Raw genomic sequence first — 23715 nt, 5'->3', positions numbered from 1 at the left:
GGAAAGGCCAGAAGATCTTCATCTCACAGGACTTCAGTAAGGAAACAATGGAGATCAGGAAAGCCTTCCTTGCATTGAGACCCCAACTAAAATCACTAGGTCACCTGTATGGCTTTATTGGTCCAACAAAGTTTAGAGTTACTATACAAGGCGTGTCTCATGTGTTCTCGGACCCGCGAAAACTGCGACAGCTCCTGTTCGACCATGGAGATGGCAATATGGAAGTCTCCCCTCCAGCTCAACAAGGAGCCTCTGCTTCTGGCCTAGGATAAACTATGGGTTGGAGATTTTGTACTGCCACTCTCAGACTCCAGGATCCTTGTAACAGTGCCTACCCGGTCTGGATCTGCTAGGAGGGTCTCCTTCTTGGACTTGTCACCTAGTTGGTGAGCGCAACTGGGTTTTGGCCGATAATGACATGGTAGTGTACTCTGTACCCATGGGACGGTGAATCAACTGATTCCGGACCTATCTTAGAACGATCCCTTGAACAATCGCATGAATCCTTAACTTGAATGCTCTATCATTAAAACCTACATCATTATGGTGCTATCCATGCTACCATATCCACGTTAAGATACATACATCACTATGATATCATGCTGCCATGATATTGCCATGATATTGCTTGTGTCCCTTATAGACCTCGAATAGGCGCTATGCTGTAATGTTGACATGTAGTACTCCTCCCTGTTGTCGAATGCGCTTACGATGATTCTGTTGCAAGTACTGATATATTTGATCATGACACTGAAGCCAATGCAGTGATTTTCCAGTGTTTAACGTTCTGAAACCGTAGTTGTTTATTGCTTATTGTTGCCTACACAATTGGGCTGTTTTTTTTTTTCTCTCAGAATTGGGTTGCAGCCCATATAACTGCTAGTTAAGAGTAAGTTGCTTGGAGGCGGCCGCTTGGTCGTCATTCCCGAGTCGCCATGGTCTGTTGTTTCTACTATTGGGGAGGGAGGGGTGGGCTGTGGGTGAGGGAGGAGGGAGGTTGACAGGGATGGTGGGGGGGGTTGTTTTGACATTTTGCTTATGATTTTGTTTAGTTATGTCCATCTTGCATACTAGCTTGCATCCAATGTACCACATTACGTTCCGAAGCTTATACTCTGTCCTTCTGTTTCCTGCATACTGTGCTGGCCGCACATTGTACGTGTTAAAAGATGCTGCTGACTTCTTAAGGGTTATGAGACTGCTCCCACGACCTAATACTTATGCATACACATGTACTGTGACACGATATTACTGGCTGCATAATTGATGGCTCCTGTTATAGATACTCCTATAGGGACGACAATTATAGCTAACCTTAGAATACTATCACTGAATGTGAAAGGGCTTAACCAGCCGGTTAAACGCCAAAAGACACTTGACTATCTACGAAGGCAGCGTGGAGATATAGCTTTATTGCAGGAAACAAAATTAGAAGCAAAGCAATTTCACACACTATGTAATAAGTACTATACTGAAGTGGTAGGCTCTGAGGCAGTCTCAAAGAAGAATGGTGTGGTGATACTAGTGGCCAAGTATGCAAATGTGGAAATAGTCTAGTGCAACAGATACGAAAGGTAGATGGGTTTCAGCGAGACTACTCAAGGATGACACTGAATTCTTTGTCACGAATATCTATGCCCCAAATACACATGATCCGTCCTTCTGGGTAGGCCTAACGAAGCAGATAAACTCCATCCCCGACACGGCAGTCCATATTCTGGCGGGCGACTTCAATCTCCCATACGACCCAATACTAGATAGAGACTCTAAATGCGTCTTTCGCCCGGGAAGAGCCCATAAGGCGTTCATGAAACTATGCAATAGATTTCATATGGTGGACACGTGGCGTTTGATGCACCCTGATGACAGAGACTACTCATTCTATTCCCCACCACATGACTCGTTTTCGAGAATCGACTACATACTCATATCCAACAACGCGGTGGCAAGAGTTGAGGACGCGGACATTGCTCCCAGATTAGTCTCTGATCATTCCTGCATCTCTCTTACGTTGTTTAATATTAGACCGACCACCCGTCAATCTATGTGGCGATTCAATGACACCATTATTAATGACACAAAACACAAAGAAACCCTTGACACTGCCATTAAAGACTTCTTATTATTAAATAAGAGGGGGGACACTTCAGACACCACCCGTTGGGAGGCACTGAAATCCACCATAAGGGGACTTATCATAAAAATATCGTCTGCAATTAATAAGAACCGCACTGCAGCCCTATTGAAACTGGAGGAGGACATTTCAAAACTCCAGCACACATACTTGAGGAGTAGAAACCCTGAGGTCCTAACTGAACTGTCCAATCAGAAATACACCTATAATAAACTTATTAGTGAAAAGGCGGGAGTTTGGCTAGACAGGAGGAAGCGTTTCAAAATTTGCGACTCGAACAAAGCGGGGAAAGGGCTAGCGGCTTATCTTAAATTTAAAATTCAAAAGAATACCATAGCATCCTTGCTCGATGAAAAGGGGACTCCTAACTCTGATCCCACTAAGATTGCGAATATCTTCAAGGACTTTTACGAGAAACTTTATGCTAAGAACATGCACGTAGACAGCGAAAAAATGAAGAAATACCTCTCCAATTGCACACTCCCTACGCCTACGGCCGCAGAAAGAGACTCCTTGAATGAGCCGATCTCTGAGTCGGAGGTTATTAGCGCGATCAAATCCCTCAAAAAGGGGAAAGCCCCAGGCCCTGACGGCTATACAGCCCAATTTTATAAAACCTTTGCCCATATTCTTTCAACTCCTCTCCTAGAGGTCTTCCACGAAATTGGCAATACAGGTAAAGTTACGGGGACTATGGCAGAGGCTGTAATTGCGGTAATACCCAAAGAAGGCAAAGACCACAAACTCCCCAAAAACTACAGGCCTATCTCACTGATAAATTTAGATTGTAAGCTCCTAGCATCAATTTTAGCAAATCGCATTCAAAAAGTCCTGCCGTCTCTAATACATCCCTCGCAAGCGGGGTTTCTGAAGAACAGGCTCTCGAGCGATAACACGAGAATCCTGGCTCATGTCATTGAAAAAGCGAAACTCTTATCCACACCTACCGTCGCCATTACACTAGACGCTGAAAAAGCGTTTGACAAAGTAGACTGGGCTTACTTAAATGCTGTACTACATAAATTTGACCTGGGCCCCGTATTTTCTAAATTAGTCATGTCCCTCTATGCCTGTCCCTCTGCTAGAGTACGAGCTGGCGGCGCTTTTTCCTCCCCATTTGGTCTAGAACAGGGTACTAGACAGGGATGTCCATTATCCCCGTCCTTATTCCTCCTGGCTATTGAGCCTTTTCTATACTACATAAGGGAAAACCCTGACATCGCTGGAATCCGGTTCGCTGATTGTACCATCAAACTCACGGCTTATGCAGACGACGTGTTGGTTATGAGTGAACAAGCTGACAAGGCTATCCCAGCGCTAATGTCCACAATAGAAGAATTCTCAGTCATCTCTGGATACTCCTTGAACAAGGATAAAACTGAGGTGAAGTCATTGAATAACCTATGTGATAAAACAATCCTGGGCGACTCCGGGCTTACCTGGCAGTCGAAGAGTTTTAAATATTTAGGACTGGAATTTGAAAAGGACTTGATATCCACCTTAAAGATTAATGAAGAACTGCTCTACAAAAAAATACAAAAGCTATTAGACGGCTGGTCTCCTAAATTCCTTTCGTGGTGGGGTAGGGCTGAAACACTAAAGATGATGATCAGTCCTATGGTAAATTACATGGCGTGTATGCTCCCCATGACCTTCACGGAAGACTTTTTACATAAAATTGAGAAATTGATCTCGAGTTTCTTGTGGAAAGGAAAGAAACCGAGAATTGCCATGAAAAAACTGCAACTCCCAAAGCTTAAAGGGGGATTAGGATTACCAAATTTCAGAAACTACCAGTCCGCCTTTCTCTGCAAGCAGGGAGCCTCCTGGTTTATCGAAGACCCTGTTTACACGCCCTTATGGGTCAATATTGAAAAATCCATTATAGGCAAAGCCCCGCTCTATGCTGTCCTAACAATGGACCTCTCACACCTCACGAACTCTAAATACATCATGCTCAATACCAAGAGGGCACTTCTGCGGATAGATCGCGTTCACGCCTTTGGTCAACAAATCCACAATTCCTCCTCTGCGTCTTTATGGCGTAACCCGTCTATTAAAATTGGCGGATCACCCATCATATGGGACCATTGGTCTGATAAAGGTATTAACGTGGTCTCTGACCTCTATGAAAATAATATGCCACTGCCATTCTCGACTCTACAGGCTAGACACTCCCTGCTACCAATCGACTTTTATGCTTTCTTAAAGCTAAAGTCAGCCTTATCCACTAGAGCATTCAAGCTAGTGACGCCTTGGCTAAAAGCTATGCTACCACACTTTCAATCCTCTGGACATTTTGTCTCAAAAATATATAAACTACTCGCGCCAACGGCCAACAAGTCGATGAGGCGCAATGAGGTAAAATGGGAATCAGAAACAAACAACACTGGAATAAGTATAGACTGGGTCAGGATACATGCATCAGCACTCACACACAAGGTATCACCGATACTATCACAGACCAAATATATGATTATTAACAGGGCGTTCTGGACCCCACAGAGACTATTGAAGGTTGGCCTGCGGGACACACCGACGTGCTGGAACTGCTCCTCTGATATTGGTGACCTCCCACACATGTTGTTCGATTGCCCCATGCTTCACACCTTTTGGACAAAAATCTTTGACTACATTGGACACACGTTTGACATACATCCCACAAGGGAATTCATCTACATTCTCCTATAGGAGCCTTAGATCCATCACTAAAGGGGGACCATGACCGCCAGCTCTTGGACCTTCTACTTACATTAGCATGTAAGGTGATCCTATGCAATTGGAAATCAACAGGTGAGGTCTCCTTCAATGCATGGAAGGAGTGGCTGTCCTGCATTAGGGGCACTGACAATCCCGCTTTACACTCATCACCATGGCAGGTCACCAACAAAAAATTATGGTCTTCATTGGACCAGGCCTCCTTCACCTTTGACCCACCCTGAAGGTCTAAATGTTGAGGTCTTTACTCAGTGAACTGTAGGGTGCATGCGGCATGAACTGTAATGGCTATATCTTGTGCTCACAGATTTGACAATCCTATAACCACAAAGCAGGAACGATGAAGTGTAAAAGGTAGTATTTGACTTGATTTAGACGGAGGGCTCTATGGAACTATGTACAAATGTGAGTATGCAATGTTGGTACTTTATTTTCCTTTAATGTATACGTATTGTTTTATGTATAATCCATGTCTGATTGCGGTATCTTTGTAACATGACTGTAACTCTTATGATGCCTTCTTGCCGCTATCACTTCTGCTACCATTTATGTTATTTTTCAATAAAAATATGATTTGAAATAAAAAAAAGATGGGGGCTCCTCCATTGCCCCGAGGCCTTTGTCATTCTTTTATCCACCACGCGTTGCATTCCCACAGGGGGGCAATTGGTCTATGGTTCCCCAACAGCCCAGCTGGGGGTACTCCTCCAGGGAGCATAATCCAACTAGAGGCTGGCTTGGGATTACAACTTCAAATAGGTTCGGCAGCCTTGAGGATGTTGACTGACTCCCAATGTCTCCTGCTTTGGTACCAGCAACCCAACCTAAGGCCTCTTCGTTGGAAGCTGATATCTGCCCCCTGTTGACTACCCTGGTTGTGACTAGTGCTGCCCTTCCGATTCAAACCAGGACCCAGGTTTCCCCTGTACAGGGCCTGCTGTACTTTTCCAACTCTGACGGTAATACCAGTACTTCCGCAATTGCGAGTGAGATAGCACTTGACTCGTCGCCACCTATAGCTCCTCTCCAGTCCTCCTGGCTTGTCGGTTCCGACGCTGCTCCCCCAGTCCCTGCCCCCCCGACCTGCAAAAGACCTGCAGGCAACTCCCAGCTTAAGATCTTAAGCTGGAATGTGGCAGGGCTTGCCGAAATTTCGATAAGCCAGACTGGAACTCCTTTGTGGAGCCTTTCGGGATTTGCCTCCTCCAAGAAACCTGGTGCTTGGAGCCCTTGTACAGGGTGGGCTTCACGACGTACTCTGTACCAGCACTCAAACCCAAGGGCAGTAAAGGCCGCCCTTCCGGTGGCCTTCTTATCTGGGTCAGTATCAAACTGGGGCTTTCCATAAGACACATAAATACTCAATCTCCGGATCTCATGAGACTTACCATACAGTGTCCGGGGGGCAGGACCTTAGAAGTGTTTAATCTGTATCTTAGGGGGGCCAGGGGGGGGAACTCTCTTTTATCTTCAACCGGAGTCGAAGAGGAGCTTAGTGGTTGCAACATTGACTCCCTCATCGTCCTGGCTGGGGATTTTAATTGCTGTTTTGAACCGCTGGCCAGCGAAGACATTTTGGACACCTGGGAAGACGATGCTAAGAGAGGCATCCCTTTGCTCGTTCTTGACCCAATCAAAAAATGGACACAGAATGTCATTGATATTAATTCTCTCTGTTTAGAATATGACCTCAGGGCCACAAATGGCCGTTCTAAATCAGATACCAGGGGTGCGCACACCTTCAACAGGGTGGGCTACACCTCGAGAATAGATTATATACTGTTAAATCACAACTTATGGCAGTATTTCCAAGACATGGAAGTCCAACAAACAATGGATAGTGATCATAATCCTCTGGTCCTATCACTTGCCCTCCCGTGGGAAATAGGGAATTCATTATCGCCCAGTTCTAACTGGAAATCGTCCAACGTAGTTGTCCCTTCCAATTGTGGTAGGCGATTAAAATGGGCAAAAGTCGCCGCGGACGAAACGAGAATGGCCCAAGCTGGGACCATAATGACGAAAGCTAAGCGCCTTTTGGGTGCGCTGGATTCCGATAATGCCGTCCTTACGACATTTACGGAGACCATCGCATCGCTTAGTAACCTGTTTTTAGTTCCCCAGGGTAGGGCCAGGGCTAGTCGGAGAGCTGTAATCAGGGGTAGAGACCAATGGTACTCCCCCGCCTGTCGTGTAGCCAAAAGCGAACTTATCCGGGCAGTTGGTAAGAAAGACCCCGCTCTGATTTCACTCGCTAGGAAAAACTATAAAAAAGCCCAAGCAGTGGCAAAGGATACCCATGAAACAAACTTCTGGAGAGATCTAATGGACGCTTGCTCCAGCAAGGACTCAAGGGGTTTCTGGGCCTTGCTTAGAGGAAGGGACAGGCCGGTCGATTCACTGTTGACATGTAACATCACAGGGGAGGCCTGGTTGGCTCATTTTTCCAAACTTTATTCTAACCCATCAGGGGTTTTGGGCCAGATTAGGGGTCCCAGATATAGCGTACCTGACGCTAGTATAGATTTAGACTCCATTTTTACACCTAAGGAGGTTGAAGTAGCGATCAGGTGCCTTGTGCCCAATAAGGCGGCAGGCCCAGATGGCGTCCCTGGCGACTTGCTCCTGACTAACTTGGAGGTGTGGAGCTTATTCATTGCCCAACTTCTGAATGAGGTCATGAAGGGCGGAGGCTTCCCAGATTCATGGAGGGGTGCGGAAGTCGTCCCTATTTTTAAAAAAGGCTGTAGGGACGACCCTGCCAACTACCGACCTATAAGTCTGCTTGATTCCACCCAGAAGGTAGCAGGGAAGGTAGTTTTAGGGAGGATTTTGCAGTGGGCCGATGAAAAGCATGTCTTGTCTGACTTTCAGGCCGGTTTTAGAACAGGTACTGGCACGATTGAGCAGACATTTCGTTTCCTAATGCTTTATTGGAAAGTGGTAAAACTAGGCAAAGGCAGTCTGTATCTCGCCTTCATAGATCTGCGGACTGCCTTTGACCTAGTCCCACGTAACCAATTGTGGGCTGTCCTTGAGGGCTTGGGCATGCCCTCGTACCTGCTCGCATTGATCATTAAATTCCATGAAAGCAATTTTGCTCAAGTCAGATGGGGCGAGCAGGGCCAAAAAACACCTCGCATCTCTGTAGACAGGGGTGTCCGCCAGGGGTGTGTGCTAGCCCCCACTCTGTTTTCACTATATCTAAACGGAGTGGTGGAGCATCTTTTTAAACTACCAGCAGATGCACCCTCCCTGGCGGGCAGGAAGATACCAACTCTCCTGTTTGCAGATGATACCCTGTTGATCTCGAAATCCCCGCTAGGCCTCCAAACGCTGTTATCAAGGTTCCAGGGCTTTTGTGACTCCAGGGGCTTGGCTATCAACATCAGTAAAACCAAGTTCCTGGTGCTGAATCCCCCTAGGAAGACAGTACACCCCCCAACCCTTGACTCAGTTCCACTAGAAAGGGTAAGGGAATTCGATTATTTAGGCATCCGAATCTGTGACTCTATGAGTTGGAAGGCACATCACCAAAAAATTATTCTGTCTCATAGGAGGGTTACGGGTGCGTTACTAAAAGAACATCGTGCCTCTCCCCTTAAACCTATCGGGGTGATACTAGATATTTATAGGGAAAAAGCTGTGAGTGCGGCGTTGTATGGGGCAGAGCTGTGGGGTACGCAGAAATTTGACACTCTGTCCCAACTTGAGAATAAATTTCACAAAGACCTAATGAGGCTCCCTCATAGCTCTCCCACTCTTCCCCTCCTACTTGACACAGGCACACGCTCCATAGCCGAGCAGGCTAAGCTACGCCCTCTTCTATTATGGGCCCGCATATGGAATGTCCCTGAACTCTTAAGCTACGCCGATGCACTACGTGAACTCCTCTCAACCCCGGGTTGGTATAAGATCGGCTGGCTCTTGGAAGTAAAGCGCCTCCTTTGCGTATTGGGCCTGGGAGACGCATGGGCCAATAGATCTTCACCACCTAAACAGCTGCTAAAGAAAATATTCTGGTCGTGGGTAGAAAACGAGAGAGTGAGCCACTCCAATCTATGTAGATCTGCTGCTGAGTTTTTGGTCATTAAAGATCTCCCTTTTAGAGAACCTTACCTGGATGTGATCTCCAACCCAATAGATAGGGCACTGTATTTTAAATTTAGGGTTAGAGTTTTGCCCCTTGGTACATGGACAGCGAATTGGAAACCACCTTGGCAAACTATAGCGACCTGCCCATTCTGTGCTAATAGGGATGAATCCATTGCCCACTTAATGTTTGAGTGTTCAGCGTATGCTGCTCCTCGCCGCAGATGGCTGAAACCGCTTTGTTTGAGGCTGGGCACCCGGTCACACGCGGAGGCCTTACAGATGTTAAGATCAGACACGCACCCCTTTATTGCTTGTGGCCTGGCAAAATTTTTGGGATGGGCTTGGAGGATAAGATCTGCAAGGAAAATGATCCTCCAGTAAAGGCCACCTATCCTGATTCCTCTGGTGTTAGCTATTCATTGCTGTGTTTTCTTTTTCTTTTTTCTCCTTTTAAGGATGATATATTGTATATGTGTATAAATGTATTTTAGATGGCTGATTTGCACAATTGTTGTACATATTATACTGTCTTTTATTGATCTGCCTGTTTGTATTGATGGTCGAACTGCATAACTGTTTATATTTTATAACTGTTTTTATACTGTAACGCTTTTAAGAAATGATAAATATTTCGAAATAAAGCTATACATATGTTAACATACTTCAACTTAGGACAGGTGGCTAGGGTAGCAGTCCCAACATTCCCCCTTGCGCCTCCCGAGTTCACCTCTCTTACACAACTCAAACTTAAGTTCTGTCAGTAGATGGGTTTCTAAATTTTATAAGCTGTGCTCAGATATAATTGAAACCTCCAATTTGCTTATGGAAGGTGGGCTTTGGGCATGTTTTAGATTACAACAAAAAAATGGGATAATTGTTCCTCTTAAGTGAAGCTGATTTCATCTAACTGCAGACAAAATCCTTCATTTTAAAAGTGTTAACCAACTGTACTGCTCTACAGCTATAGAGTGCAAATATGATGCTTCAATAAGTGCAGACTACCATCACTGTGCCGTCCACACGGAGGGAGTTTTTGCACTTCGCCTGGCAGTGCTCAGCCATTTCTCCATACTGGCACAAAGTGAGGGAATTACTGGAAGATTTCCCCCGGTGCCACCTGCCCCTGACCCCCATGATTGCACTACTGGGCTATATAGAGGACTTCCCAAAGACAATTTGATGACTTGCAGCACTACTGTTATTGTTGCAAACTTGCTACTGCTTAGCTAAGGGGTATCCCACTTCCCACTAAGGTCTGGATATGCAAGACTGCTTATTGCAATGGTTCGGCAGAATGCGTGGCACTGTTGCAACTTGTGTTAAGTAGGCCCCAGAATATATGTGGTCTTCCTGGAGCTATTTGGAAAGACCGGATCAGCCAGTAGGTGATGGAACTTGTGAGGTCCAAGATGGACGTATGCAGGCCTTTGGTTATGCTATGGCTTCACAGATGCCTGTGGATGAAGGGGGGTAAAACTGGTCGATATGTTGTATTTAGAGAGATTACCGGGGCCATGTATATTACTGTACTCAAATTAGAATGAGTGTAACCGATGTCCAAATCTACTTTCGTAGACCTGCATACTAAGTGATGTGATAACTGAATAGATAAAATGGTGATGTATTGTATTGTAATTGCATTTATATAGCTCTTACTACCCCTGACAAGGCGTTGAAGCGCTTTTTCTGCGAGTAGCACGCTACTCCGGGACACATAGAGGATTAGTGTTGAATTAGTATAATGAAAAATGCAAGTACATTTTAAGTGGTGGATAGGTTAGTCAGTTAATTGGATTTAGAATGATAGCAGAAGGATAGAGGAGGACAAAGGTTTGTATTTATATAGCGCTTGTTGACGCACGTTATTCAGGAAGCCTACAAAGGATTAGTGGTGAATTAATATGGTGAAATATGAAGTAATTTCAGTGGTGGATATTAGTCAGTGACTTGGAGTGAGAAGGATAGCGGAGGGATAAAAGGAGAAGAAAGATTTGCATTCATATAGTCACTTGTTACCCCTGATGGGTGTTTAAGCGCTTTTCTGGCGAGTAGCATGCCACTCCGGAACCCATAAAGGAAAATTAGTATAGTAAAAAAAATATGAAGTAATTTGAGTAGTGGATACGTTATTCAGTTATTTGGGTAGTATATTAGTATAGTTTAATATGGAATTTGAGAAGTGAACACGTTAGTCTGTTAATTTCGATTGAAAAGGATAGTGGAGGGATAAAAGAGTGAAAGATTTTTTTTTTGGTCTTAGCAGTAGGAGGAAGCTTTTGGATGAGTAAAAAGGAGTTTTGGAGGGGATCTTGAATAAAGCCACAAAAAAATGCTTATTTTAACCAAATGTTAAAATGCAATACATTTACTGTTTTTCTGTAGTGCTGTGCAGGTCTAGATAGAGGAATCAATCAAGTGATATGCAAAACAATAGGCTTGACATAGAAACTGTTTAGCAGAGTGGCACAGAGGGACAGGGGTGGTACCTGCAGTTACAGTGAGCCACCTTGGTACTGTCATAAGAAGGTATTTGGGCCAAGGAGAAGATTTTAATTTTAATTTTCAGAAATTAAGCACTGAAGACAAGATGGGCATGGTACAAAACACCACAACACCATCAATCACCATGAAAAAAAAAAACACGATTAGCAACTTTGGATCACAGACACCCACCAGTAGCGAAAGTTGTGCTACCAAGCCCACATGGCAACTTCCACCCTCATTATCGTCTTCTACATGTTCTCACTTTTGCGTCCCACTTCATCCGCTAGAAAATAAAGTAGCCAATGCATGCCCAAGCAGACCCGGGAGGAAATTAATTGAGGCTTCTCTCCTAAGGAACATTGCTTTTTTGCAGAACAACTTGCTGCATTTTTGCATTTACACCGAGTCAAAATTCAAATCTTGCTTCTCTAACAACTAGCTTGTGAGCTAGTGGTATATCTCCAGTAACCTGTAAGAAGTTACTTCGGGTACAGACCAGCTTACTAAATTAGATTTTGCTTGGATAAATTAATATATGGTGTCACGGGGTTCCAATCGTTGCTGGTGATTTAAAAAAAACAGGATGAGTGGTGGCGTGTGCCTGACAGCTCGGTTCCCCTCCTTTCTCCGCAGTCGGTGGAATCCCTGGACTGGCCGCACGTCATCAGCCCCAATCCAATTGAAGACAGGGAAACCGATAACGAGACGCAGGAACCAGGAAGATGCTGGACGAAGGAGAACCGGGATTGTGAGGACGAAGACGGGATAAAAGACGCAGCGTTTCCACTTCCTGCAGCCAGAAGAGAGGTGCCCAAAACATCAGGAGAGCCTGGAGGCCAACGTCCCCATTCTTCGCTGAGCCACACTCCTAGAGGAGCGTAGCTTTCACAGGTGCGTGCACGGGTTGCTGGGTGGATTGGAAGGTGGGAGAAGCACAGCGGTTAAAGTGCCCAGTGAGTCCCCGTATCCCTGAATCGTCCTGACCGTCGTACCCTCTCACTTACAGGTGTGCCTTCACTCCCTTCCCCTCAGTGGAGGCATAGAAACAAAACAGCCGTAAAACAAAAGTATCTTTGTTTTCTGTTTTCCGAGGCGAATCCGAAACTAAAGACGCCCCGCAGAAACGCCAGGAAACCCCGAAGTGCCACTGAAAGAAAGAAGGCAGGCCGGATAAGAATTATTATCCCCCATATTAACCCTGGTAAAACAGTACCGACGTGTGTACAAAAAAAAAGCTTCACAAAACCCTATAGTTGTGGACCTTGATTCTGCTGCCCGTTCACATATGGATACCAAAATGTAAAAGTATACAGTTGAGTCGAAAATGTGTGCATTTTCAGAACTCCTAAGCCGATGTTTGGAGGGCAAAAAACAGCTGAATTTCGTAAATATATTTAAATGTGATATTTAATTGATAAATGATTTGGCATTGTTACTATTACTATTACCTTGGTGGTAGGGGTGTTCCAGCTATGACTAATATTTAATACTCATGGAAAGGCATTCCAAATTGACAAATCCTTTTTAGGTCTTGCCTGGCGAAAGCAGCGCATGTGCTACTCTCGCTTTTGCGAGTACCTTTTGTAATCAATTCTGCCGAGGGCTTTCGTGCACGCGTCTGCATGGACAAACATGGCTGCTCTTGCCATTTGTCCATAGCAGACAAATTGCGCATGTCCGTAGGCACTGTGGACAGTCCCACGCCATTTGGTTGCCTTAGCAATGAAAATGCCGCTTTTAATTAGCGTTGCTTTCGCGATCGCTTTCACTGCAGCTTGTTTTTATTGGCCTCTTTTCTGTTTCTTGTTTCATAAAGCAGCAACCTCTGGTTTGTTTGCCACCCCCGCCCCCTTAAATCACCAGCCACTCATTTGCATTATGTCTACAAGTAAATGAATTGAAGTGCTCTTTCAAACAAAGCTCCGGATAGGTCATGATGCTGGAAGCCTTGTGCATTATTTACAATCCGGTGAATTTAAAGGCATTTTAATGAAATACACAAGCACTGGATTTATCTCAGTATGTCATATACACCACGGGCTTTCTCCATTCTTTGGAAAACGGAGCGCGGCTGTTGCTGGTACTAAGACTGCCAGGTAGTAAGCTCCAAATTGCGGAAGATACGCCTGTCTGGCACAAATATCAAAGCTAAACGCTCAATCCGCGCGGGAGGCTCGTTCACACGGACTCCGGCACACACAGGTCACCTCCCAGATATCAACTTCAATTGAAAGGGTTTCTGAAATAACCAAATAAAGACATACAGGCACTTTCGGTTTACCTGGGAATAACTTCTGGTTCCCTCGCGATAACGACCAGCAGGTATTACTGCTGTTGTTTTCCATCTGTGTCTGCATTGTGGGTGGACATGGTAGGTGCATCCGTTAATGCATCAACTCAAATGTGCGTCCAACAAGGGCATAACATCGGATTCAAATCCTTGCACCCCAGCCTTAAATGAGACTTAGTTAATATTGACACTTGTTTTAACAATAAATTAAAACAAATTTGAAAAAACTACATCGCGATTAATTTGAGAGCACCGTCTTTATAACAAGAATGTTTATCTTCCAACACACTTCACACTGAACCCCAGTTTTGTATCCTTGTACTTAGCAGGGAGTTTCATTTTGTAATTTGCAGTTTTCTTATCCAAATGTGGATTTATAAGTCACAACATGCAAAGTGGCTAATGACCAACAACTTGTCGGGATGAAGAGATATTGTCACAAATGAGACAATGCCCGCCCTTGGCAAGTTTGCTGCCCAACTATTCCCTTTTGCGATAAACGGTAGTGGTAGTCTACAAATACCTGTATAAAACCACACCCATAGAACTAAGTTAAGACAACATGCCATAGTTCAAACAAAAGTCACAATGTTAAAGAGTCTGCTCGCTTAGTAAAAGGGACCTATGATCGGCAGATATTTTTTGATTTGGAGGGAGTACGGATAGACAACTAAGCGTGCTGTGGATTGAAATGCAGGGTGGATCATGGCACTTAAGTACTAAAGTTTCAAAATTCGGGGACAACCATATCTGGGTTTGGAGCCTTGAAGGTTTGACAACATGCTCTCAGCCTCTGCTTCCCTTCAACAAGGGACTGCTTTCATGATAGTGGACTAATTCTTAATTGAAGACTACAACTCCCAGAATGCCCCAATGTTAAACTCAAGAGTAGAAAGGCTATTAAGTTGTGTCCTGCCAATATGGGAACATGTAGCAGCTCTCGTTCTATACCATATATGCGGATATATCTGCAGGGCTGCTAGTACGTTTTTTGCTAAATCAGTGCCATATAGGCATCTGTTAAGTGCTGGAGTTAATGAGTGGTCCAGCGGGGCAGAGAGCAGCAGGCAGCGCCAGTCGGCCGATCCCTGCTCCAGCCACCAGCAGCAGATTGCAACTTGATTCCTGCCAATAAGAATGCTCAGAATAATGATGAGCCTCCTGCGCGAGCTGGAATTTGAAAGTGAGAACCACTAATAAAAGTGCAATGTTGCTGATTTATTACTGATCGAGCAGGAACAGATGAAGAGGGGATTGAAAAAAGTTGTGTTGTGCCGGCGGTTCACACATAGCAACACAAGCCCCTGGGACCGACAGGGCGCTGCTGGAGTAAAGTGGAGCTCACACTTAAAACAGGAAGGGGAGGGGACCTATGAGGGGCCAGAAGGGTTGGGGCAGAGTCAGTGACGCAGCAGGGTTCTGAAATGGCAGGTCACCAGCACTTCTGTGCTTGCTTCTGGCAGCCAACGAGAGCCAGAGTAGTCGGTGTCAACTGGCTCTTGCCCCAACCCTTCGGGGCTTTCCGAGCCCTTGACCTCTGGGTAAAGACCTCCAAGGCCAGTCTACCAGATTTGCTTTGCTGTTGTCTTCGTGCTCGTGCAGTTGGTTGTCTCGCAAAGCTCACTGATCCCACATCCCTGAACCGAGGCGCTGTTGATCCATCTGGTTGTTCTGAAATATTCCGATCAAATTCTGCACAATTATATTTTCGAATGACGTATAATTTGCAGGCCATGTCCATATTAATTAGCCCTCTGTAAAAAAAAACAAGCATTTGCAATGCAATAGGCCTCGCATTTACGCGACATTAAGCTATTAGCATTGTAAATGACAATCCTTTTGTTTATGTTTTAAAAACGAAAACATAAATAAAAGGCTTTGTCATTTAAAATGCTGATAGCTCACGCTCGCGTAAATGCGAGACCTATTGCATTGCAAATGCTTGTTCACATTACTGTTGGCAACCCTGTCTGATGCACTGAGGTGATCACTGGTGGTAATTTTAAATAGAGTAGCCACAATGTAATGTCTCCTCTGGTCACTATTACAACAATATTAGCAACTGGGGATGATTTTCATCTAACATAAGTAGCTCTTAACGAAGAAAATTTGAAGACCCCCGGTTTAAATACTACAGGTCTCATTAGTTGTTCACAAGCTATAAGGTTTACTCCTGATTATGATCAGCATTTCCTATGGTGGTGTTTCCAATTTATAAAGTACGCTAAATTAAACCTAGTCACTTGTACGTTTTGCTTAATACTCCTTTTCAGGTCTCGCCTAGGCAGCGCTTGCGCTGTCTATTGGAGACATGCTGTGTTCTGGACATAGGCTTGAAGCCCCTCCAGTCTTTTCTAAGCCCCTCACAATCTTTTTTATTGGCTGCTCTTACTGTCCTTTGGCCTTTCATTGGTGAAAATGCTTACTAGTCCCCACTTTTAAAATGTTGTAACCTCTGTTACTTGGGCTCCTACGCTGCATGTTCTTTTAACACTTGGAAGCACTATTTCTTTAGCAGTCCTCGAGCAGCGCTGGCGTTCAGCTGTCCTCAAGCACTGCTCGCCCTGCACCTTTATTTATTTATTGACAGTGCCCATATGCTTCAAAATTGCTTCCGCTCACTCATCTCCTCAGCTGCCTCCTCCTCCCCTTGCTTCTTATTTGAAGAAACGCGCCGTTCACCAGTCCGCTGCATGTCATTTATTGTCATATGGCCAGGTTTGAGTGTGTTATGGTCACCTTGTTGTTCCTCCTTACATTTCATGTGCTTTACTAAATCTCGTTTTTAAGCAGCAGTCCAGGCGGCTCCGGAGGGGCTCCAGACATGCTGCAATGCTGGGCTCGTTATCACCCCACCCCGTCCTTGCATGTTTGCCAGTGACTAAAATATGATTAGAAAGTTATTGTTCCTCGGTAGTTGTGAAAGCCAAGTACGCACCATCATTCATCAATTTTAACAGCCCAATTTTGTACTATTTCCCTACTCCAAAATGGAGTGTGCAGGTAAATCAGCATGCCGCTTTGCTTTAATGTAATTACTTCTCAGCTTTGTTCTCACGGTTTGTTATGTTAGCGTGTGTTTGTTTATGTGCTTAAATATGAGTGTTACTCCTATATGCACATGTCATATCTTGTGCCTTTATGTTTGCTTGCATGATTATTTAGGCGCACCTTTATATGCCAGCATGTGTATTAATGATTGTCTCGTTATGTTATTTAATTATTCCTCTATGAACGTGCACATATTTATGTATGCTTCCTACCCTCTTTAGGGTGAGCAGGAAGTGCACCAAGGCACTCAGTGATTTACATCTCAGAGCCCTAGTCTCCTCTTCCCTTATCTGTTTTGTGTGATATGCTTTAAATTGCAGATATTTCCTGCCCAGGGGGGAGGTGTGAACCTAGGGCCTTTGCACATGGACTCAACACCCAGGATCACAACAACACTGATTCGTTCACAGACTCCTGGCATCCTCCTTTTAAATGGAAAACTCACATTCACATCTACAATTACACCACCAATGGTTTTTTTCATTCACTTTTCAGGATTCACGTTCTAGACGTTTGTGGGAAAGGTGGTGGTTTGACCATGTATTATAAGAAATAAAGTACCCCCTGTACATCATAAGGATATTGCATGTTGGAGTTGCAAGATCTTATATGGGAACTCCACCTTCGGTTTGTTCGTCTATATGGTCGGAGAACTCAGTGGTGACTTCAATATTCTTATAATGGACAGAAGGGGTACTTTATCATATGTAATGCTGCGGAGCTCTCGATGAAAATTGGGTCTGTGGTGATGATTTTATGAAAAAACCTCAACTATTTGTACTATCTGAATAAACTATGAGTTCCCTAATAACCCTTTCTAGACTCTTCCCTCCTTAACTCATCCCTAACCTCATCTAACTAATATGATGTCCCACCTTTTCCTCCTCTGTCCATCGTTTATCCTATTCAATTAAATAAACTAACAGGTTCACACTTTATTCAATAGTTGAATAAATACACCCAAAACTAAAACCAGCCAGCATTTTAAACACCAAACCTTGCCCTTTCAGGAGATTAGCAGTAATAATTGTGCATAAAAATAGCAAATGGCACATGATAGAAAAACAATAATTGGCACAACGTAGAGCACCATCAAGAGCCTGAACATTAGCGAACACAATATGATGAAGTTGGATACAATTCTTTCTATGCAACAAACCCGGCAAAGTCAACGGAATCTGAAACTAAGCCATAGGAAAGGTGCCAAAAGGCTAGAAGTCTTCCGGTGGACATACAAAACTAATTTAACATGCTTCACCAATCAGCTCCATGTTGGTGAAATTTCCGACTTGAGCCATGGCACCTCAGTAAACAATTTCCTGAGCGTTTTGGTAGATCTTAAATTAGAAAGTTTTTGCTTGGTTGAAGGAATATGCATACAAAAAATATTAAGTTATACATAACTAATAATATTAGTAGCTGTCAATGCCTTTCATTGAACATAAGTAGCTCTCCGTACAGAAAAGGTTGGAGATCCAAGACCTAAATAATAAGAATCCAAGTGCTGTACACTTCCTCGAAAAAAACTCTCTAGTTTTTCCCTTAATCAGAAAGTTGGGCTTTGAGCATCAGACTTAAAACCAATGGTCATGAATACCCCAGGTTTCATGGCCCTTGTTTTTTCCCCAAAGAGTAAGGAAAATTAGAAATTTCCCAGCGCTAGCATTGGTTCCTTTCTCAAAACAGTACTTGCACTATATAGAAAACCTCGTGGATCGAGAAGGGGTGTTACCCACACACAAAACTGTCACGGTGGGCGAGTGGCATTTTAGTCAAGGACACTGATCTTTGTCAGGAATTACAGCGAAAAGGCGTCAGCTGGGTTAAGTGGTTATGACCTAGCTTATTACTGAAGCAGTCCGTTATAACCATTTGCTTATTTCAATCTCATGTAAACTGGACAGTTTTAGTTAGGCAAGGAGAAATGATGAGCACAGACAATAGTCTTAGTGCTATTCAAAAGTAATGGCTCAAAGAGGACCTGCAGTTCTTTTAAAGACACAAATTGGGTATAACATTTCAAGTCAGTCTTACCCATCACAATGCTGATACCATAAGCGCCGTAAAGCCCATTGAGGTGGGCACGATTCAAAGAGGCCACTATCTAAAATCCCATAATTTAGATGACCGCATAAAAACACATGAGCCATAACTACAGACATACGAAAGCTGTGGCGAGGAACATATTGGGTCAAAAGTGACAGGTATCGCACAAAGGAAAACAGACGAGATTCTCATTTAACACAATGGCTTAAAACTCCAAGTTTGTTTCTTTGTAATTGTCTCTCCTGAAGCTCAACGGGGTTCGAGTCTTACAGACACACTGGAAGCAGGTAGAATAACCCTATCTCAAAACAAACACAATGATGCACAGGTGGAACAGAAGAGATCGTGCAAATATGTATTGGCACACAGTTCCAATCATTGCAACTGCTCTCTGATGTAACCACGCACACTGGAAAGCTGCTCATCACTTGCTTCTCCAACACAGCTTTGGACGAACGAAGGAAGCATTTTCGGCGAGTGTTGCTCTAACTGGGGGTGCTGTAGCCTGACATTGTTACTCTACGCACGTTTAAACAACTTTTCTTGAAAAAGGGCAGTTGGGAAGTGTGCATGATGAGAAGTAATGTGGAACTCTGGAAAACTTTTGTAAAGAAACTAGGAAGTAAGCCTAACAAAAAGACAATCCCCATGTAGGAGGAGAAAAGTACTTGAACTTTCGGACAGTTAGAAGGGGACATCCTGGCTTGTATTCGGCGTGCACACTGCTCGCAGCCCCTCCCGCGGCCATGCCTCCCTCCTGTGTATGGCTGTGGAGTCTCACCTGTCCCGGGGGTCTATCCAGGAGGTCTGTCGGGTGTTGTGGTCGATGAAGAACACGCGGCCATCGTAGTCGCGGGCCTCCTCCCATCCCGGGGGCAGGGGTAGACCCGCGCTCTCCCTCCGGGCCCCACTGCCCGCCGGGGCCGCTTGCTGCTGGGGGCTCGGCACCGGCTCCCCGCCTGCCCTGGGGGAGGGGGGGACCGGCTGCGGTTGCCCCCGCCGCCCGCTCAGCCAAGGTACAGCCCCGCCGCTCCCACTCGGTTTCTTCCGACGCCGCCACCAGGTTGGGGGGCCCCCGGACAGATGCTGCGGCGCCTCCTGAGTCTGGCTGCCGGGGGGCCAGCGCTGGGGCCCCGCGGAGTGCGTGCCCTCTTCCTCCAGCCTGCCCCCCTGCAGCACCCGTGGCCGCTCCAGGCTCTCAGCGGCCGGAAGGCAGGGGGGAGCCGCGGCGCCCCCGATCCCTGCCCGCCGCTGGGGGCATCCTTCGCCCGTCGGCCGGGGTTCCCGCGCGCCCTGCCCGGGCACCGCCTCCCGCTCGCGCCCGGTCTCCTCAGCGTCCGCCGGTGCACGCGCCGCTGTGCCCAGAGCCCCGCAGAGCGCTCATCGCTGGAGCCGCGGCTCCCCCGCGCCGCCCGGCCCGGCCATCTTTCATTCCACAGATTGGAGCCAGGCCGCCGCCACCGCCTCCCCAAACCCGGCCCCTGCCCCGCCTCTGGGATATCCAGGGCTCACAGACTGCTGCCGAGAGCCAGCCTCTGAGGAGGCGAAGGAATGTGCTCCGGAGCCCGGCCCTCGGGCCGCCCCTGTCCCAGCCCCGGTCCTGCCCACTTAACAACTAGGCTCTTTCTTTGGTGCTCACAACTGCACTCAGTCGATTCGTTCGAGTTCACTCTTCGCCTATCACTATCCCTACTCCTCTTGTCTCGGGCACTCTTCACGTTCCTTGTCCCATTCGACCAGAACCCCATGTACATTCCACAAATGACACTATTTTATTCATTCGAAAATAATGACTATTTTTATTCATTCGAAAGATATCACCGTGCGCGCCACCTGTCCCATACTGTTCTCCCTAGTTTGGCTCATGGATCGAGCCCCTTATCTGCATATTAAATAAACTGGGAAACTACACATACCAGCTGGACAAAATGCGTTTCATTATGTCTATGGGCTCAACTACATTGCTTCAGAAAGAACATTTATAAATGTGCTTATCTCCCACGTGGCTCGTTAGCATATTCTTAACCGGAGGAGATGTAGTATTTTACGAGTGGGGATTACAACGGCTATTGTGATTTTTAACCTGCCACGAACTGTCAGATCCCATTTATTTATGTATTGTCCTCTTGTATCTCCTGGGTGGGTTCAAGGGAGGACCTGGCCTGGCAGTTCGGGCTGGACTGTTTCGATTGAGGGTAGGGTCAAGACTGTTTTGCATATGGCTGGGTCCAAACTGGAATGGCATGGTGAGCAAAAAAACGACGGATTTAGGCCCAGATCTCTGTACTGGGGTGAATGTATGACATTGTTCTGCATTCTGTCCATCAATTGTTTTTTTGCATTTGTCACCCCGAGTGGGACGTGTATGCTCAGACCTGAGTTGCGTGCTCTCCATGCCACTGGAGTCAAGCTATTCTAGCTGATGAGGGCTGAAAGCCCAAAACCGGTCCTAAGTTGCTTGTTTCCAGTTGTATATGGCTGTGTCCAAAGTGGAATGGCATTGTGAGCAAAAGGTGAGCAAAAAAACGCAATGGATTTAGGCCCAGATCTCTGTACTGGGGTGACTGTATGACATTGTTATGAATTCTGTCCATCAATTGTTCTTTTTGGGTTAAAAAAAGGCCACCACCACATGTTCTCGAGTCAGTGGTTGGGCCTGGTATACGGCCTGGAGCTCTATCCCCGGCTACCACTTGATGCTTTACCTGCCTCTGTTACTTCCTTCTCCTAGGCTGCTGCTTGTTCTGGAGATGTGCTTTACACTAGAGGTGTTTGCCGGGCCTCTGGTGAAAATGCCGGGATATTCCACTCACACCCTTCATCCTCTTGCACTTTCTCGCAGGCTAACTTTGCCATGTGTGTCTGAAATAATGGATTCTCCGAAGTTTCCACACCGTTTCGAACTCTTTCATGGCTGTGACTATGGTGCCTTCACCGATATAATTGTCCAAAAAACTCTCTCTTATGAGGTAGAAACCTCCACCTGAGGTAACGCTCTCAAATTAAGACAATGTCCTCATTCGTAGACGGGGTCATGGCTCTTTGCCTCCTGCTGGTGCAATAGTTAGTGTCCTCCCTCCTTCTCTAATTATTTAACACAAGGGAAACACAGTAATCACCAGGGAGCTGGGGCAGTTGGTAGAACAAGGAACAGAGGTCCTTAGTTGTAGGAATATGCAAAAATGATGAGCAGCCAAATGACATTTTTAATCAATTAAACAATTAAAGCCTCAAAAACAGCGCAGTAAGTGCCATTGCAGAACAATGTGCTCAGTGGCCCTTCATAAGTGACACATGCTCACTTTTCCACTGGATTCAAGCTAGCCTGGTTGATCAGGGGTGTTACCCCGAAACCAGCCCCAGGATGCTTGTTTCCGGTCCAGGGAAGACCTGGCTTGGCAGTTCGGGCTGGACTGTTCCCCTGAGGCACAGGGTCAAGACTGATTTGCATATGGCTGGGTCTGAACTAGAGTGGCAAATTCAGCTAAAGAACGATGATGGATTCAACCCTGATCTGTGACTGGGGGTGGGTGTCCAAAAAGTTTCAGCGCTTCGTCCATCATCTCCTTGTGTTTACATGCATGTGATAAGCATGATCATCTGGTGTGTCAAAATAACAAGAACAACACATCCGTCATAACAAAAAATATATTTAAAAGTGGGTCTGTGATATAATCAGCCAACCGTGTTTCCTTCCTCAACGAATACCAGGACTGTAACATCTATCATGAGCCCAAGACCATTTTAACAGGAACTGAGAAGCGTAAAAACTCCCTAGCAGGCATCCATGGAGAAAGAACTCGTCAGACCAGCCTTAAATTCCGAAATGGGTGGCCAGGGCTGACTGAAACAGGCTAAAGGAGCCAGAGTAATGAAGTACCATTAGTCCAAGCAGGAGCAGTCTCTGATGACTACACCACCTTGTTGCAGCCTGTTTCAGTCCACCCTGACCTTAGCCTTCCTCATGGTGATTCCACACACAGACTCTCATAAACAGTCCCACACGACTATCCCTGGCTTCACGCGCCCATTTTGGAATTTAAGACTATTCTGACTAAATTTTTCTCCATGGATGTCTGCTGAGGAGTTATACTTTTCAGGGTCCTGATGATGAACGTGGTGAGGACCGGCCTGGGAGGGCTGGCTAAACCTTCATGTGCAGTGAAGGCAGTGCAAAACACTCCCCCTCCAGCCTGTCACCACCATGGCCCCACCCCCAAGTCTCAGCACAAGCTACATAAAACGAGAATAAAATGGGGTTTAAACTTGTTTTATTATTGTTTTATTTCTCAAAATTTTTAAAGTGCTGGCTGGGGGCAATGCTCTTCTGCCATAGTGGAAGAGCCGCCCGCTGCGTTTAGCTCCCACTCATGAGCTGGTACACTTGATATCTTAGAACGGCGTCATCCTCTACTTTTATCCATTATGGGAAACCATAGCCTTTCTTTCAGCCAGACTTTAGTTTTGGGGTTTGGCCATACCATGATGTTCCTGCTGTGCTAAAATAACTTTTTTTTCCATCTACACTCTTTTTTGGTGTTTTTTTCACATTTATTCTTCTCTCTTTGCGCAGTGCCCCTCCCACTGCTTGACACCAGCGGCCCATCACCTTCATTGGGCTGCGTTTCCCACTTCCTGCTCCTGCCTCCCAGCTGCCCAGCCTTCCTCCTCTCACTACTTGATGGCGGCCGCTGGTCCCAGAAAGGAGTAACTTCACTGACCTTGTCAGTGATCTTCTCCCCTTCCTGCGCAGCTCTGCAGTTTTGTTCAAGGTCTCCATGAATTGCTTCACCTCCCCATTTGCTTCTGGTCAGCTGGAATTGATTTTCCAGTGCAAGGCTTTGGAGATAGCTTTGGAGCCCTCCGCCTTGGGACAGTGGTCTTGATATCTCCAGGT

General features: G+C 45.7%; 1 protein-coding gene across 1 annotated transcript in view; it reads right to left on the bottom strand.

Moving 5' to 3' along the window:
* WWC3 (WWC family member 3) overlaps positions 1-20192 on the bottom strand; it is a gene marked incomplete at its 5' end in the record, with an annotated part of 657764 nt that extends 637572 nt beyond the window's left edge. The window contains one exon of the mRNA XM_078658903.1: positions 19600-20192. Coding sequence (XP_078515029.1) covers positions 19600-20192 — 593 coding nt within the window. The remainder of the gene's footprint in view (positions 1-19599) is intronic.
* Between the last annotated feature and the right edge of the window lie 3523 nt (positions 20193-23715).

Source organism: Lissotriton helveticus, chromosome 8 (assembly GCF_964261635.1).
Source record: "Lissotriton helveticus chromosome 8, aLisHel1.1, whole genome shotgun sequence".
Classification (NCBI taxonomy): domain Eukaryota; kingdom Metazoa; phylum Chordata; class Amphibia; order Caudata; family Salamandridae; genus Lissotriton; species Lissotriton helveticus.
The sequence above is the reverse complement of the archived record's forward strand: the minus strand, read 5'-3'. Positions and strand labels throughout refer to the sequence as shown.